This window comes from Falco peregrinus, chromosome 19 (genome assembly GCF_023634155.1).
Source record: "Falco peregrinus isolate bFalPer1 chromosome 19, bFalPer1.pri, whole genome shotgun sequence".
NCBI classification, from domain to species: Eukaryota; Metazoa; Chordata; class Aves; order Falconiformes; family Falconidae; genus Falco; species Falco peregrinus.
The window spans coordinates 4,854,490-4,872,129 of record NC_073740.1 but is presented as its reverse complement, the minus strand read 5'-3'; the positions used below and the strand labels follow the sequence as shown (position 1 = coordinate 4,872,129).

The 17,640-nt window shown below is 56.0% G+C and overlaps 1 protein-coding gene across 1 annotated transcript in view; it reads right to left on the bottom strand.

The window, feature by feature from the left end:
* The window catches only part of INTS3 (integrator complex subunit 3), a 43,052-nt gene that overhangs the window by 17,884 nt on the left and 7,528 nt on the right, over positions 1 to 17,640 (bottom strand). Inside the window, 10 exon segments of the mRNA XM_055792174.1 lie at positions 1,110 to 1,189; positions 1,760 to 1,847; positions 2,732 to 2,899; positions 2,901 to 2,924; positions 3,643 to 3,740; positions 6,640 to 6,769; positions 7,715 to 7,859; positions 12,080 to 12,146; positions 13,749 to 13,833; positions 14,063 to 14,176. Of these exon segments, the coding sequence (XP_055648149.1) occupies positions 1,110 to 1,189; positions 1,760 to 1,847; positions 2,732 to 2,899; positions 2,901 to 2,924; positions 3,643 to 3,740; positions 6,640 to 6,769; positions 7,715 to 7,859; positions 12,080 to 12,146; positions 13,749 to 13,833; positions 14,063 to 14,176 (999 nt within the window).

Genomic DNA, 17,640 nt, shown 5'->3' with positions numbered 1-17,640 from the left:
ATTTATTTGCAGAGCTGGGAAGTCTTACAAGCCTTCCCACAGTGGCATTCCCATTAATGAATGACACATGGGCACAACACTCCGACCTCCAGGAACGGCCCTGGATTTATCGAGAGACCGCGAGGACTCACCAAAGCCTCTGGTGGATGGTTTTAAGAGGAGAATAATCTGGCTGAGCATCTGCAGCAGTATGCCTGACGAAACTGGGGAAAATCCCTCCTTGATTTAGCATAGGTAAGGGGAGGTTAAAAGGGCTGCCAGCAGATACTGAGCGACTCTGCCGGCTATTTCGCAATCAAGAGGCTCAGGGCAGAACACACCAGACGATGTACCGAGGAATGCAGAAAAAAAAAGACGGGTGAGCAGCTTTTTGGTTTTGTCTGTGGGTTAGGTTTTTTTTTTTTCTTTTCTTTTTTGGCTCTGAAGAATGGCCAGCAAGATGACACTCTTTTGCTGTTCCAGTATCACTGGCTCCAGGGATTCATGAAATTCCCTTCCTGTGGGGTGGAAAGGCAATGGGCCTTTGCCTCAAAACCCTCTGGGGAGTGAAGGCATCCGTCTTGCCTGAGCCTGCACTACCATTCCTGCCCTTGGCGACTGCTCAGTGCCGAGCAGGGGCAGCCCGCAGGGAGCCGGGCTGTGCAGCTCACCCCTTGGCTGCTCCCAGCTTCTGTCTTGGCAGAGAAGGAGAAGCACTGACCGACACCACCGTGCTGCTGCAGCGCTGACGGGCGGTGGGGAGCGCTCGGAGGAGAGCACAGCTGGAGGGCTGCAGTCCCTAAGGGAGCACCTCCTGGCCAGCACACTGCCACCGCCCTGCACCACAGACAGGCGCAGGGGGCTAAAAGGAAGCCCCCGAGGCTTACACAGCGACCTGCCTCTTTGGAGCGTCGCCTCTGCATTGATGGCTGGTGTAAGCAGACAAGACCCCGGCTGTTTCCCTCTACAGCGTCCTCTATTGTCACTCCTGAAGGGCCTCTCTGTCCCACTGGTGGCACAGGGACCGCATGGACCCCAGCGGTCGCTTTCACAACCCTCATCGCTCCACCCGCGTCATGCAACTCGTTTGGCCAGCCAGGTCATTCCCCAGAGAGCGAGGGGCAGCTCACCCGGCACATGAAATCCAGCAGCGTGGCGGTGATGGCAGGGTGAGGCTTCATGGAGTGATGCATCACCAGAATGGCAGGCTCTGGAAGGAGAGAGCAGGGAGTCCTGTGCTGAGAGCCACCGTGACACCCACGTCCCCTGTGTCCCCCCCCAGTTCCCGCAGACCCAGCCTTCTGCCCCTCGGTCACAGAGGGAGCCCCCTTCTTTTGGGCTGTACACAATCCTTGCCCTCATCCAGCTCCTAAATAATGCTTAGGCTTTAAACAATGGCCAGAACCAACTTCCCTGCAGGCAGGAGCTCCCAGCAATGCCCCCAGCTGTACTGGTCCTTGCTCCTGCGCCCCGGGACAGCCCCGCAGGCAGGCAGCCCACCTGCCCTCAGGGAGGGATGCTCTGGGGCAGCCACTGACCTCAAGGAAGACGCCTGCTCCTACCACGGATACAAAAACCACAGTTAAAAGTGGCTCCAGCAGAGCAGCTCTCCTGCAATCCAGCAAATCCCAGGAGTTCAGGGCAGGGGAGGAACTGATGCCCTTTGGAGATGGATCTGTTGGGCTTTCCCCACCAGATCCCCCTACCTCTACCAGCTCTGGAAAGCATTAACCCCTTTTTTGACCCCTGCCCATTCAGAGGAAGACTCCCCATGGAGTACCTATATTCATGATGCTGTCCTTCTCGGGGTTGAAGAAGAGCCAATCATAGAATAGGGCCAGTTTGGCATTTGAAGCAGCAACGTTGGACTAGAGAAGAGAAAAAAAACCACAAATTGCCTAATGAACCTAGTGCTGAGCACCCGATCCCTCTGCACGCCTGATGTGCCGGCTCCTGCTGTTGCGAGGTGGGGGGCGGTGATGCTCTTCCCACCAGCAGGGTAGGGGGGCAGAGCTGGCAAAACCCCCCCGCTGGGTACCAGCTGCTGCTGCGCAGACTGAGTTTGCAGAGAGGGTGGGAAATTCCTGAGTAAACCTGCCTGCTTTGAAAGCAGGCAGGGCAGCAGGCAGAGCAGCAGAGGCCAAGGCAGCCCTGAGATCGGGAATCACAAGCCACGCGCTCCATGAAGTGCAGAATCACGCACGACCCTGAAGCACGTACAGCCGGACCCTGCACGTCACTTGGTGTGATCGGCTACACGTGCTCGTGGGCACAGAAATGGCCGTTTCCTTGGCAGCTTCTGCTCTGCTTGGCAAGTGCTGTGGGTCACAGTCCTGGGTGGGACAAGGGACAGCAGGCTGGGTGGAGAGGGTGGGAGGTGACAAGGATATAACGAGGAGTTTCTCGCACCGCACTGGGACAGCAGAGGCCCCACGCCTTGCAGATGGGCCATAAGCATAAATCAGAAACGAAGGGCTTGACGAGCTGGAAGTGAGAAGGTGAAGTTTATGCAGGGAAAACAGATCCCAAAGGATCCAACGCGCAGCAGAGCCAGGACTAAAATCCAGAGCACAGAACAAAGGCCAGCATCCTAACCACTGCTCTGCAACTCCCTCCTTCACCTCAGCCAGCAAATACCGAATCCCAACCTCCCCAACAGCTTCCAGCAGCAGCAGGTTACCCCCTTCCCCCCAGGGACAGAGATCCCGGGTGATTACGTGACTCGCTTTCGGATCTGGCCCTCGGAACTCACTGTGCAGGTGGTGAGCAGCCACCCGATGATGGCCCAGCGCGGGAGAATGTCAGAGCTGAGCACCTCATTGGAGGGGTGGACCACGCCGCAGATGTAGCGTATGAGGTCGCAGCGCAGGGACTGGCTGTCCGGGGTGGACAGGTACTGCCGCTGAAACCAGTCCTGGTACCCGCTTCTGCTGGCCGAACCGGACCTGAAGGCAACAGCGAAAGACGCAGGTTTTGCCCAAGGCTTGGGGGAAGGTGCTAGAACCATGCCCTGCTGCCCTCTAAGCTGCTTCTTGCAGCCAGCTCTGCTTCACGCCCTGCTCCCCATCAACCTCGTGCTGGCAGCATCTTCAGAGGGACCGAGGAAGCCAAAAGGCTGTTGTGCCGCGCTCTCACGCCGGGAGCGGACGGGACCACACGCCCCGCGTGCGGCACAGCGCAGCCCCTGCCAGCAGCCAGAGGCAGAGGAGGGGGAAGCAGCTCTGCCTGCTGTGTGAGTGCAGATAACAGCTAACCCCGGTGCTGCCGCTGCGCAGCTCCTGGCCTCTCTCGAGTACAGCTGCTGTTGCCGGCGCTCCGATAACCCACCGCAGCGCGGCCATTCAGAGAAAACGCTCGCCTTGGAGAGCGGCCAGCCAGGAGCAATGTTCTCCTGCAAAGCTGTTTTGTGTCTTTTAATGAATACCCTGGATGTCTCAGGCCCATCTACATCAGCCTCTCCCCCTCCTGTCGCCCTTAGATGCCAGAAGCAACAAATACTCGCACCAGTAAAGCTCTGCCCTTTGCCCAGACTGGTGCTCTGCCCTCCCTCCCTGCGCCCAGTGCCAGCATGGGAACGGGACTGGTGCCCCGTGGACCGGGCAAGGATGCATGCCCTCCTCCCCCTTGCTGGCACAGGACCCCCGGCAAGCATGAGGGAGTTACCCGTGAGGTCATGAAGAGCAGCTTGGTTTCCATGTCGGGAGTGAGGCGACAGGCCAGGAATTTGCGAGAAGTCCTTGACTGGAGGAGCTGCAGGACACCTGGGGAGAGACAGGGAGGTCAGTCTGCATCACACGGCCTGAACGGGATCCAGGCAGGGATCGACCAACCCCTGCAGCCAGCTGAGTTCGGAGTGTTAAGCTCCATTTCTCCAAGACTACAGGAGAGGGATCAAGATTTTGGCTGGAAAAGGTCTAAACAGCCCCTGTTTGGAGCAAGCTTTTGTCAGAGATCACTAATGAGGATGCCAGGATGGAAAGCCTGGAGAAAGGGAGCGAGGACGCACAGCGACAAGATCTGGAAGAGAAATAAGAAAGCACAGACACCAAGTCTCAAGCTGTAACCACCAGCAGAGCACGTTCCCCATCTCCCACCCCTCGACCTGGGTACCAAAAAGCAGGGCTGGCACAGAGAGTGCTCACCCTGGGCTGTGCCAGCACGTCAGTCCCATTCCTCCCCTGGAGTAAAAGCCCCCCAGGTGTAACAACAAAGGTCAGACAGAACCAAAAACTTGCGTATGCACACGCGTGGAGAGAAGGGAGGACGGGAAGGAGAAAGAGAGAGGCTGCAAAAGCCCCTCTCATTTCCAGATGGTTGCAAAAAGGAGGAATTTATGACCTGAGCGAACACGCTTTGCTGCTGCTGGACAAGACCTGAAGGGTTTGCAGGGCAGCGATGACGCAGCTGGGGGACAGCTCTGCGCTCTCGCCGTTTGGAAATTGTCCTTCTGCCCATGCGGCCAGAGGATCACACCTGGGGGATGGCTGGAGGAGGGAAGCTTCAAAGCAGACAGAACGGACACCAGCTCCTGTGGAGCTCAGAAAGGGCAGAGCGAGCTGCGCAGCGGGGGAAGAGAGCCACAGCAGTACCTGGCTTGTTAAAAGCTCCCAGCTGCTCGGAGGGAAGGACGAATCCTGCACCCAGAGCCATCCCCTGCTGCGCTTTTCCCCGTGCTTGGTGCTGCTGGGCTCTGGCCCTGGTCACGGGAGCGTGAAGCTCAGCAAGACTGACTCGGATCGGAGGTTACAGAGCGACACAAACCCGAGAGCGCACGGAGGGGCAGCTGCTGGAGGTAACAGCCACCTTGCAGAGCCATTGCTACAGGCTCGCAGCAGCAGGCGAGAGGGCAAAGCAGCAGCGTTAGGACCAACTGCAGGGGAAAGTGTTTTGGGGAGGGGGCTTTCCAGGTTCTGCATGAGCAAGTATGAAGGAGGGCACCCCTGGACAGACCGGCTTCTGCTCAGAGTCCTCCCACCTGGCCCCCCAGAGCCATCATCTCACCGCTACAAACCACCAGGCAGCACCACGGGCCGCTGGTTGTGGTGGCAAACGGAAGAAAAAGGGAACCGAAGGAGAAAGGGCAAAAGCCACGGGGAGTCTGCACCTTGTCAGAAGAAAGTACAACAGGAGCACTGATGTTAGCCCCAGTTTAGGGGTTGTTTTGATGGGTCATTTGGCTAAAATTGGCAGCAAACCAGGAAATAACTCTGACCAGCTGTCCCTACTGGTGTGGGAAGCAAGTGAAGCCAGAGGGACGTTTGTTAGGTGCCTCAGGATGCTTTGAACGTGGACGTGACGGCTCAGCACTCAGCTGGGGAGATCCAGACAGAGCTAAGAAATGCTTCTAGTGAATGTACAGCTGCAGGAAGGGGCAGGGCTGAGCCCTGGAAATACAATACACGAGCCTTCCTTAGGTGTAGGGCTAAGACTCCTCTGCCTCCGCAAGCCCCGCAGGCTGCCAGCCCAGAGAGGGGAACTGCAGCCCTCAGCAGAGACCAGCAACGACAGGAGAGAGGTTCTGGAGATGGGAGAAGAAGCCAGAGATCGCAGAGTTTAAGGAGCATTTAATCAAATGATGCACTGTGAGCGTATCTGAGATCTTCAACGTGACGTTAACATGGGCCCTGAGAGGACAGCAGGCACTGGGCGTGGGGGGAGAACACTTTAAAGCCCCATTTCCAAAGACATACGAGAATTGCTGCAGACAAATAATGATGTGACAGCCCTTAGAGAAGGGAATAATTTATACTAACAAAAATTACAAATATAACCCTCTCTCCAGCATGTCTATTTTAACCCAGACTGTGCAGAGAGAGCTCCACAGCTGAGTGTTCGGCACACCAGGCGGGCAGGGCTACTGGGAGAAAGAAAATCTCATTTAGAAAGTGTCTGTTGCTGCATCTTCTGGACTTCTTGCTTTACAGCTCCTCATCAGGCTCTTTTCTGCAGAGTCCGAAGGACTCGAACACTTTATATCTTGGGGCTCCAGCTTCATCTCCGCTTATAAATCAGTTAGTTAAATAAAAAAGCAACAACTGCAATTATGGAAGTGTTAAGTCCAGAACAAGCAATATAATTTAATGACCCTTGTTGTGGCCCAGCTGCGTTCTCAGGAGCTATCACGACAGCAGCCTGCAGTGTCTGTTTTTCAGGATGGTTTAAAGCCCAGATGCCTCCGAGGCCTCTGCAGCATTTTAAAAAAAACAGCAAAAGCTGCCAAGCGCCAGAGCTGACCACAGGAGACCAGTCCTGGCCCTGCCCCTATTCCTAAGCTCCCTGCAGCCGCCAGAAAGCTGGTTTTGGAGGCATCTCCTTCTAGTGACGAGGGGCTCTGGAGGTGGGAACACACAGTGTAATTACAGTTCTCTCTGCACGCTCTTCTCTAAGAGAGCATCTGGAAGGAGCCCAGGCGCCCAGTGTTTTCCTTCAGCAGGGCCTGTCCGCTCTAACACCGTCCCGAGACCTGGGCCAGAGGGAACGCAGAATGAAAAACGGCTGCTGGGCAAGTCACTCCAGCTCTCCCTGAAATGGGCCAGCAGTCAGGGCAGCCTGGCCACCCGGGCGTGCGAGGGCAGGAGGGGGTTGCCTGTGGTTAGCAGGTCCGTGGCAGGGGCTCTCCCACACGGAGCCGGCTGCCCCCTCGGTCGGTGCCCTGCCTACCTGTGAACTGTGCACTGAGGACCTGCGGGTTGTGGATGATGTCCTTCCAGAGCTGCTCAAACTCGGGTATCCTTGCAACGTTTTGCAGCAACCGCACAAGGTCCCGGCCGATCATGAAGCAGTCCATGAACTGGAGAAAGGAGAGGAAAAGTCTCATTTACTGCATACCTGCTCCTGAGCAGGGGGAAGGCACTGAGGGGCAGGAGGAGGGGAAGGGAGGAACACTCAGTCCTTCAACCTTACCACCAGCTCCAGATGATTCACTCTTTGTACAATATCTACACTCCTGCCCCTGGCAGCCTGCCCCTCTTTTGAAGCTAGCAGGTTCTGAGAGGCAGGGTGACAGGCGGGAAGGTCAGCAGCTATTTTAAAATGTTCCCTCTCTTGTAAAGCAAACAATCGGCCCATAAATCTGACATTTTCTCTCCAGGACTGCAGCCAGTCTCCGAGGCTAAGACTTAACACTTGGTCCTTCCTGCCCAGCCAGGAGGAAGGGGAGAGTGGGCAGGGAGCTGCGGAGCCATCATGGCCCGCAGGGCTAGGATGCTGAAATTTCTTGCCCACACCCAGCTTTGGCAGCTTCTCCTGCATGATACAGACCAAAAAGTGGCCTGAAGTGGCTACTGTGTTCTCTGTAAGCCTGTGAGGACACTGGCTGCCTCCCTGAGGGAGGAGCCGATGCTCTTGCAGCAATGATAAGCCACAAGCGCTTGGGTGCCAGAGCAGCAGCAAGGGAACGGTTTCAACCCTTGTGGCCTGTATAAGAGAGACTGAAATAAGGCAGCCCCTTACTGAAAAAAAATAATCAGAAGGGCCACCCTCCCTCTACAGCCTGCAGTCAGAGGGGACAGCTGGTGGAAATGGGTTCCAAAAGCCACCCAGAGTGCCTGCCCTGAGGACGAGCCACACATCGCTGCCTGTACAGAGCAACTGGGAGGTGACTCCGTGGAACCAGCACGTCTCACGCTCCCAGCTGCACGAGGAACACAGGCAACGCCACCACACGCGGGCACAGGCTCCCCAGAGAGGCAGGTCTCTCTTCCCAGTCATCCTCTTGCTCCCCTGCTTTGCTCACCCGTTCACGGAGGAGGGAGATGCAGAAATCCACCTCTTTTTGACGAAGCACCTGGAGCTGAGACGTGCCGTGATGGTCCACGATGAGCCGGAGGTAGGTGTACACCGCCATGGCTATCAAGAGGCTGCTCTTCAGTACCCACTCTCTGCAAAAGAAGAAAATAAAAAAACTTCAGCCACCTCTGCAAGGGAGCCACAGCCAGAAGCGACATAAACACGCAGACTCAGGACAGAGGAAACTGAGGCACAAAGGAAACAGCAAGGGCAGGGACTCCAGCTTGTTGCACCAGCCCAGTGTTCACCCAGGGACCGTTCCCAGCTCCGACTGGGTGCTCGCACCCCAAGCTCTCTAGCAGGGTGGCAGATGCGTTCATGGGAGGCACTGGGTGAATTTCCAAGCCCACAGAGACATTCGCTGCGACAACCATCTCAGGTATCGGCAACTGCAAGCCACGAAATGCTCAGGAGCGAGCACCGGGGGCAACTGCCCCATGAGTAGACTTGACCTTGATGCTACCACTGACCACACAGGAGCTTCTTCACTGGTCCCCACAGCCACAACAGCACCAGACAACGCACCAGGACAAGCTACGAAGGACCTTCCCGTAGGATCAGGCCCCAAATGCTCGCACACGCACCCGTGCAAGGGGTGTTTTCACGCTCCCCAGCTGTCAGCGTGCCAAGTGGATGAATCCAGCAAAGCCGGTGGCATCGTGAGCAGCAGGTCACAAAGCGGGGCAGCTCTCAAGCCCTGTGCTGGGCTGGCAGCAGCTCCCGCAGCGCTGCGGGCAGAATTGCTGCTCCTGCCCCGGCTTGAGCAGAGAACAGTGCGTGGGGCAGAAGGGAAAGAGCAGTCACGTCTGTCGGGAAGCTGGAAGCGCCAAATAGCAACAACTGGGGCAAAACAGATGCGCTTGAGATCGACCGTTAGTGAGAGTGGTGAGGGGGCAGGTGTAACTACATCTGTGGTGGGACAGACGTGACAGCTCCATCACGGGCACGGCAGGAGTCCATCCGACCTCTGGTCAGCGCAGGGCGGCTGCACCCAGGGCTGGCTTTGGAAGCGGATTTCATAGAATCACAGAATCCTTTAGGTTGGAAAAGATCTTGAAGATCATCAAATCCAACCCTACCAAGCCCACCGCTAAACCATGTCCCCAAGTGCCACATCTACACATTTTTTGGACACCCCCAGGGATGGTGACTCCACCACCTCCCTGGGCAGCCTGCTCCAGTGCTTGATAACCTTTACCGTGAAGAATTTTTTCCTAACATCCAATCTAAACTTCCCCTGGTGCAACTTGAGGCTGTTTCCTCTTGTTGCTTGGGAGAAGAGCCCGACCCCACCTCGCTCCAGCCACCGTTCAGGTGGTTGTGGAGAGCCATCAGGTCCCCCCTGAGTCCCCTCCTCTCCAGGCTGACCCCCCCCAGCTCCCTCAGCCGCTGCTCATCAGTCTGGTGCTCCAGCCCCCTCCCCAGCCCCGTTCCCGTCTCCGGACACGCTCCAGCCCCTCAGCATCCCTCCTGCAGCGAGTGGTCCAAAACCGAACGCAGCACTCGAGGTGCAGCCCCACCAGTGCCCACTACAGGGGGGTGATCTCTGCCCTGGCCCTGCTGGCCACGCTGTTCCAGCTACAAGCCAGGATGCTGCTGGCCACCTGGGCACACTGGGGGCTCCTGCCCAGCCGGCCATCAGCCAGCCCCCCCCCAGGTTATTTCCCACCGGGCAGCTTCCCAGCTGCTCTGCCCCAGCCTGCGGCACTGTGGGGGGTTGCTGGACCTGTCCCACCTCACACAACCGGCCTCAGCCCACAGGTCCAGCTGCCCAGACCCCCCTGCAGACCCCCTGCTCTCAAGCCCATCCACACTCCTGCCCAACTCGCTACTGTCTGCAAACTTACTGAGGGTGCACTCCATCCCTTCACCCATAAATAAAGATATTTATTTCTCAGCCAACTGGCTCCGCGTCCTGAGCGCGGGTGGGTGCTCCAGCCCCGCGCCCTCGGAGCACCACAGCCCCCAGCGTTTCCATCAGCCGCTCCGCCGCTGTCTCCTGCCTGTGCCGCCCTGTCTGCTGGGTGTGCCGCGTTCTCAACCTCCCTTATCTAAGCCCAACAATAAATATTCTCAGTCCATAAAAAAGGACCTCGTAAGCTTGGTTATTTGTGCTGGATGCCAAGAACAGCCCAGGCCGACTCGGTGCCTCCAGCGTGATTGATCACCCCCAGCATCCCTGGGCTCAGCCAGCTGGAAATCAGCAGGTCCTATGGAAGCGCCGCTGCGTGCCGCAGCTGTAACACCGTGGCCACCTGAAGAGACACTGGCCCAGTGGCAAATGAGTCAGCTGCCCTAAATCATGGTGGGGAGGGAGCCTGGGAAGCCGTGACAAGCGTTTGCTTTCCCAGGCTTTTCTCCCTGCGTCTAGCTGGATGCTAGGAGCAGGTTAATTAGTCGGACGGCGCTGAGCGGAGGTTACCTTCGGGAGGATGTGGGAGTAATTAAGGCTGGGATCCCGGGGGGCTGGCAGGTCAGCAGCTCCCCCTTTCCCAGTGAGGGCTGTGCAGAAAATAAAAATGCCATCAAAGCAGGGCAAAAGCCACCCACGGCAACAGGATTCATTGATCCAACAGGCAGTGAAAACGAAAACGCTCGGAGGAAGCATCGCATCCGCGCCGCCATTAGCAGCAAGAAGCTAAATTAACACCCGGTTTTTGAGAGGCAGCGGACTTTCCCCTGCTGCAAGGCGGGCAGTGCTTGAGAAGCAGCTTTGCTATCACTGTTTTTAATTAAATCAAGCACTCAACACTCTGAATGTGGCACCAGATCCTCACATGCGTGGCTTTAATTAAAGCTCTGGCTTGCCCCTAATCAAAGCACATAAATCCCAGCAAAGAGCTGCAGGTTCTCCCTGGGGCTCCACTTCCAGCCCTCGGCTCTCCCTGTGCTCAGGCAGCTCCTGTGCCGCTACAACACGGAGCGTTGACGCTCCAGCAGTACCTTCGACAGGAGCAGAGTCTTCTCCTCCCACATCTGCTCCTCCGACAAACTCCTCTCGAGTGACAGAGCTCAGCTGTTACTCACTGCACGGAGCTCTCTCCTGCAGACCCACGGCCAGATGTGGCTTTGGATCACCCTGGAGAAGCCGCTCGCTCTCCCACAGTCCAGCGGTTTGCAGTGATTTCCTTGCCAGACAAGAGCTTTGGCGAGATGAGGAGCACTTCCAAGATGCTCCAAGGTGTAGAGTGGCAGCAGCAAGTAGTACCAGCACACAGAGAAGACCACATCAAGAGCTGGTAGGGGCTTAAATAGGGTTGGGAACAGAAGAGTTGAGCTTAGGGGAAATACAGCCACGATCCAAAGGTTGGCCAAGCCCAGAAGATCTTGGGGGGTCTCTCCTTCCCAGGCACAGTAGGGCACTAGATGGCACTCGCAGCAGCACACACCCACACAGCTATTCCCGGAATAAAAATCACTAGGACTGTTAAGCTGCGGCCAAATAAATGCTTTAACAACTTGATTGTTAACCGCCGTAATAAGCAATTTTAGGAGAATCGCTGCTATTATAGACAGCGCTTGGTGAAAAGCTATAGGCTATTTAAAAATAATGACTCTGCCCAGCCAAAGGCTGCAGTTAGGAATTCTGCTTATCATCAATTAGTGGATGCTTTGCCAACAAAGGACAATGCTGAGCCCATAGGACAATACTTCCCAGATGGCCTGTCCACGACAAATTAAAGTTGCAGCCCTGATGAAGCAGGAGCTGTTTAAACACAGGAAGCTTTTTGGGCAATTAACTGTGTCCTACTCCTCCAGAAGGAACACCTCCCCCGCAGCTTGGAAAATTCGGGAAAAAAATATTCCTGGGATGTTGGACCCAAGCTCAGCCACGCGAGGCAATGCCACCCCACGGCCCAGAGGGTGGGCTGCCCGCCGAGGTACCGGCCAACGCACATTAGGTGACAGCCATCGCCGCATCCCTGCACGCGGCTCAGGGAGAGGTACCCGCCTGCACAGAGCATCTCCCCTCTTCAAACCCTGCGGAGGAGCTTTGCCGGCGGAGGGACTTCACGACACTCTCTCACCACACAACCTGCAGCAAGAGGGTTCCGAGAGCTAGAAATTCATGCCACGGCTTAAAAATACGCTTGGCAAGACAGGAAGGGAATGCAGAGGTCTTTTGCGCAGGAAACACCACCAACACACTCCCACGCAGGCTGTCACCGCAAACACAGTGCCCTGGCTCTGCCTCGGGCACAGGCAGCAGGAGAAGCACCCTCAGCAGGCAGACAGGGTGTGCTCTCCCTTGCATCCTGCTTCTCTCTTCCAAAGGCACCAGCCCCCGCCAGTGCCTCCCAACTAGCCGTACCTTTGCTCCGTCAGTATCTCCAGAACGTTCTCAGCCAGCCAGATATTCTTCGCTGTCACATCCCCACCTGAAAGAGCGGCAGGGAAACGCCAGTCAGATGAACCGGAATGGTTCTGTCACCTGATTCAACCGAGCTACCGACCGCTTCGTTCCCCGCATTCCCCATCTGGCAAAGCTAGTTAAGGAGTTTGCTCCCTGCCCCGAGCACGCCTTGCTGCCTGCTCCAGCTCTGCCCGCCACACACGCTTGGCTCTTCCTAGAGAGAGCAATTTCTAGGTACAAGTGCCTGCCTGTGCCTGTTAGGGGATCAGGGGGGTCTTTGCTGCAACGGTACTTTCGCAAAATAACGATGATAATATGGAATCAGTAATTATCCTTCTGGAAAGCAAAGGAGAAGCCATAAAGGGATGAGATTCGGTAGCTGGAAAGGAGAAAATATTTGCACCTGCTGAGCCTACGAAGGGGAAAGAGCATCTGCAAAGGCTGCCCAAACTCTCAAACACAGGCCAGGTGTACAAAGCGGTGTCTCACGCCCTCAGCGTGGGCCTTCAGCACGAAGCTGGAGCCTTTGGCTGACGCTGCTGGAAGCAGAGCAGGACTCCTGCTCCAAGGGCACAGAAAACGCCTAAAGCAGGCAAGCCAAAACAATGGGATCATAACAATTAAGGCATCGTAAAAGTGGTGAGAAGTGAGACAGCGGCATCCTTCCAAAACAGAAGGGGCCCTGCACGGGGAGGTGCAACTGAAGGGAAACAAGGGATGCCTTCACCAGTGGTTTTTAAAATGTTCTGTGTTTACACGGTGACAACAGGGCCAGGGCAGCTTGGCTCGCACTCAGGACTCCGTCCCCTCCCTCTCCATTCTTCCTCCCCTGAAGAGCAGATACGGCAATTTCCAACCCAGGCTGCCCAGCCCTGTGTCACAGGCGCATACAATAAAAACACAATGTCAGGTTTTACGGTGGGACATTAATTCCTCCTTCGTGGACGTCAGCGGCCAGCGCCGAGCAGAGAACACGGAAGAGGCACCGTTCCTGTGAATCCGGAAAGGCGTGTGCGTGTGTGCGTGTGTATGCGTGCACAGCCGTGGGGTGCTTACACCGAGGGCTGGGGGGAACACACTACAGGCTACCATATGGCCAGCTCCCTGGTGGAGCTACCGACTTCTCGTGGGGTGAAGCAGCCTCCTGCGTCTCTCGATGAGTTACGGAGCAGACGTGCATGGCTCTTGCCATCCCAGAGCTCGGAGCAGGGATTAAGGATGACCCCGGCGCCCTTGTGCAGTGCTACACAGTGAAAGCTGGCAGCAACAGGAACCAATACACTTCCTGGCTGTTCCAGCATTTGCCAGAAGCCTCCTGGCTCTCTGTGATTCACCCCTCGATGAGGCTGCTGGGAGCAACAGACTCTTGAAAACTTATCCCCTGCTCCATCCTCCCTGGGGAGATCTCCTCACCCGACAGGCTGGGGCAGGCTCAGTGCCCGCCAGCTGGGTACACAGACACTTGGGAAGCCTGTCCGGACCTGGCTGCACGGCAGCTCCAGCTCTGGCTCTGACCCCACGTGCAGCGTGCCACAAGTCAGCCCTGGTACGCCACCGCCAGCACCCAGCCTGCTGGCACGAGCAGGGTGGATGCCAGCGGTCACCTCGCTCCCATGGGATCACTCACCTGCGATCTGCTTCATGAAGGTCATGCAGACTCCATCCGCACCGAGCACCCCGCTCTTCACCAGCTCCCGCAGCAACCACACCAGCTGAGCAGAGGGAGAGATCAGTGCAGCTTCTGCCACCGCCTCCCCCACGACACCTCTCCCCAACGCCACGGCTGCCTCGGCTGGCAAACGCCGCCACGGTTCCCTTCCAAAGGTGAGTCCTTAACATGGAGCAAAGGAGCTCCACTGGTGCCAACCACCCCCCAGGCCCTCCACACTCCAACCCCTCCATGCATCCTCTGCCATTCTGGGGAGAAGACCTTCTCCTCACCTGGGTCCGACAGGTGTCCTGCAGCTTCAGGTACTTCTCCATGAGAATATGGTTGATCTTGTTGAGAACGATGTTCATGCCATCTCGGCTGACCAGTGCCAAGTCCCGGTAGCACTGCAGCAGAGAAGAGTGGGAGATGGTTACAGAGGAAGGATCGTAACAGCAAACGTACAACGGTTTTATCAAACCTGAGCAGATAACAGCAAATAAACGCATCTCAGGGAAGGAACGTCAAGGCAAGCAGGCTGCCGTGGGGCGACTTGAATCAACACCCCAGGGCCAAGCAGGGAAAGCCGTTAATCCTCTGGGCTTCACCGGATTTAGCCCCAGGAGCCAATGTTCCTCACTCCAGAACAGTGTTGCATGTCCCTGTCCCCTCATCCCAGCCTTCCCTGCACCCTGCCACAGCTTTGGAGAGACCAACACCAGAGAGCAAAGGCAGAGATCCTTCAGGAAGGATCAGTTAATAAACGGTCACATCCAGATCACTTAAGCCCCCCTGTTGCTCCAATCTCCCTGGCACCAGTGCCAACTGGAGCTGCCCTGAAGATGCTGGCAGGACGTCAGGTCACTACAATGTGATAGTGGTCCAATATGGCTGCAGGGAAGCTCCACAGAGATGCAGAGGCAGAGATGGATCATCTCTGCTCCTGCTCACGCAAGACTTCTGGGGTCAGACAGAGATTAATTTGGACACCGGCTGGCTCAAAACCACGCTACCATGTTGGCTTCTTTCGGGTTAGAAGTCCAAACATCCTGCCCACGGTCCAGACCAGCAGGTTTGCTGGGGCCCTGCTATGGGAAGAGGGAATTCTCGTAGGGAAGGGAAGGACCTTCTCCATCCTTGACTGCCACCAGCAGCCAGACAAAACGCTGGCCAGAGAGCAAAGGTGCTGGCTCTCCCTTCCCCTCTGGTCAGGACAGCAGGGGGTGGAGGGTGATTAGGAAGTAATTTGCTAAATGGTTCTGCATGAACGTTAATTTGTGCCAGTAAATGTCATGATATTCCAGAGAGCAGGGGTCTGGTCTCTGCTCCTCCTTTAGAGAGTTAATGAGGCCTCAAAAGATCACTTTGATTAGACTCCCTGTGCTCAGGCTTTCTCCCTCCTGTTTTTATAGAGCAATGTGTTAAAAAAAAAAAAAAAATCCCAAACGAAAAAACCCAGAATCCAAGAGGTGTAGACTCTTTGGGGCCTTTAATTGCTTTTGAAATGCTAAATGAATATCCACAAAGCAGAACCAGACTCAGAGTCTCCACACAGACAGCTACCACCTGATCAGGAATGCACAACATCTCCCCGTCCTCTGTATCAGCTCTGGGAAAGAAACACGTAACACCACAGCGACGGGAAAACGCAGGGGATGAAGCGGGTCTAGGACACAGCCAGCCAGGGAGCAGAAGCTTTTAATTTGTTTGGAAAACACCAGTGTTGCCAGGTCCCTACCCTGCCTGGATCCTACCTCCTGTGCTCGATGACAGGATTACGGCCAATCATTGCCCCTGGCACTTCCCTCTCACAGGCAGGTGCATCCCTGCATCCTTCGGAGCGGCAACAAGATGAACATTTTTCACCTTAGTAGCTTTTCTTGCTGGTCCGTTCACATTCAAAGAACTCATGCTTTTTTGGGTGAAACGCCTAGGCTTTGGTTTTCTGCCAGATGTGTGCGAGGTGTAGTGTCCACATCTGCATTTAAAGCCACCAAGAGGTCCTGTGACATGGCCCTGACAGTGTGGACTGCTTCCCAGCTGGCTGGGCTGATTCTGGCAGCCTCTTCAGGACAAAGCGCTGGAACACACACAGCTCGAAGAGATCCTCTAAGGGATTTACTTCTGGTTGAGTATTTAAGTTCCCATAGGAAGGACACCGTAGTCCTGTTACCTAGGGAAGTTTGGCAGCTCTTCACCTTGCTGACCGCATGCTTCCCCAAATCCCAGAAGCAAACGCTGCAGAATACCAGAACTCGAACCGTACCTACGATGCTGCTGATCCTTGGCCCAAAGTACAACCTGCCAGAGGAGGACAGGTCCCATTTAATCAGGGTCATGGCAGTACGGCACGGCACTGGCTGGTTGCTTCGGTGGACCCCTGCCTAACAGCCTCTGGCACAAGGATGGTAGCAATAATCCAAAGGAAAGTGCGGGGAGAAAATCTTCAGGGCTCCAGCAGCTGGGGGGTGGGGAGAGAACTTGAATTTCTTGATTATTGCCAAGGCTGCAAACAATCCATCGTCTCCTCCCCGCTCTCAGCAGACTGGAGCCGCTGCTCGCACAGGCCGTTTAATTAACGGAAGAGAACAAATGATAAATGTTCGCTTTAAATGAGGGGAGAAGAAAAAGAAAAGAAAATAACCACCGAGTGGAGGAGAGAGGCCCCCTCCCACCCAGCAGCGGGGCAGAAGAGGCACACGGCGGGCAGATGATGGAGGAGATGCCAGGGCAGCGCCGCACTCATCTGCGGGGAGGGCTCCGTGCACTCTGATCCCAGAGCAGAGTGTTAATTAAAGTGAGAGGTGCCAGGCGGAGGAGGGAGATCTGATGGATCAGTTGCTGTCACTTTGATATTTGAAGGCGGTCAAGTGTCCCTCCTCACAGCTGGACAAGTTTAGCACAGCTAATCTCTCGTGGTGGTCGGGGTGTCAAGGCAACAAAGAGGGAGGAGGAGACCTGCATGCTTCAGCCCATCCTCCGCCACCGCCGTGCCACCGTTTCTGTAATCGGTCAGCAAGGGGATGGGGCAGCTCAAGCCCCCCCCGCCCCCCCCCCCCCCCCAGAAAAAATGGAGATGTGTTTTAAACAGCCTCTCCAGGAGGAGGGAGTGCCTCCCACCTCCCCTCCATGCCCCAGCTGATGCGGCTGGGGGACAGCGAGGCCACGCTGCGAGACGAGCCGGATCCACATGCTGGGGACAGGCATCCACGGAGGAAACACAGGATGACGAAGCAGACAGCACGAGATGCCTCTGCTCGCGTGCTGGCACTGCGTGCCCTGCTCAGCTTCAAGGGTTTTTTAGCACTTGTTGCCCTAGAATGTAAACATGGCCAGCTACCACATCCTTTTATTTTTTTCCTTTGGCAAAACAACAGGTCCCAGGAGTATGGCAAAGCCTCGTGGGGTACGCTTGGCTCAGGGCAGTACCGCTTCCACACCAACCTCACTGGGTTTGATGCCGACACCAAATATTCACCTGCGGGAATTTTATGATGTGGGAATAGTTCTTGCAGGTGACCTGGGCTGGCTGCGCTGAGCATCCTGGACCTGCGGGTTTTTCACTGGAAGATGAACAAGAGCTCTGCCCTCTGTGTGAGAATTTCAGAGCTCTCTCAAGAGTCTCCTGAGATGCCTTATCGGTCTGGCAAGCGTTAACCCCTCTTCATAGGCAGGGAGCAAAGGCAAGGAGTAACTCACCCCCAAAGCCTGGCAGAAAAATCACTGACTGGCTTCCTGTCCTTGCTGTCTGGATACAGGGCAGGTGGCAGCAACTGGTGACATCAGAGCCTGGCAGACTGGCAGATCCAATTACTCCCTAAGAAAAGTAACGTGCTCCGAAGAGCAGACCTGACAAGAGCAGGAAGACCAG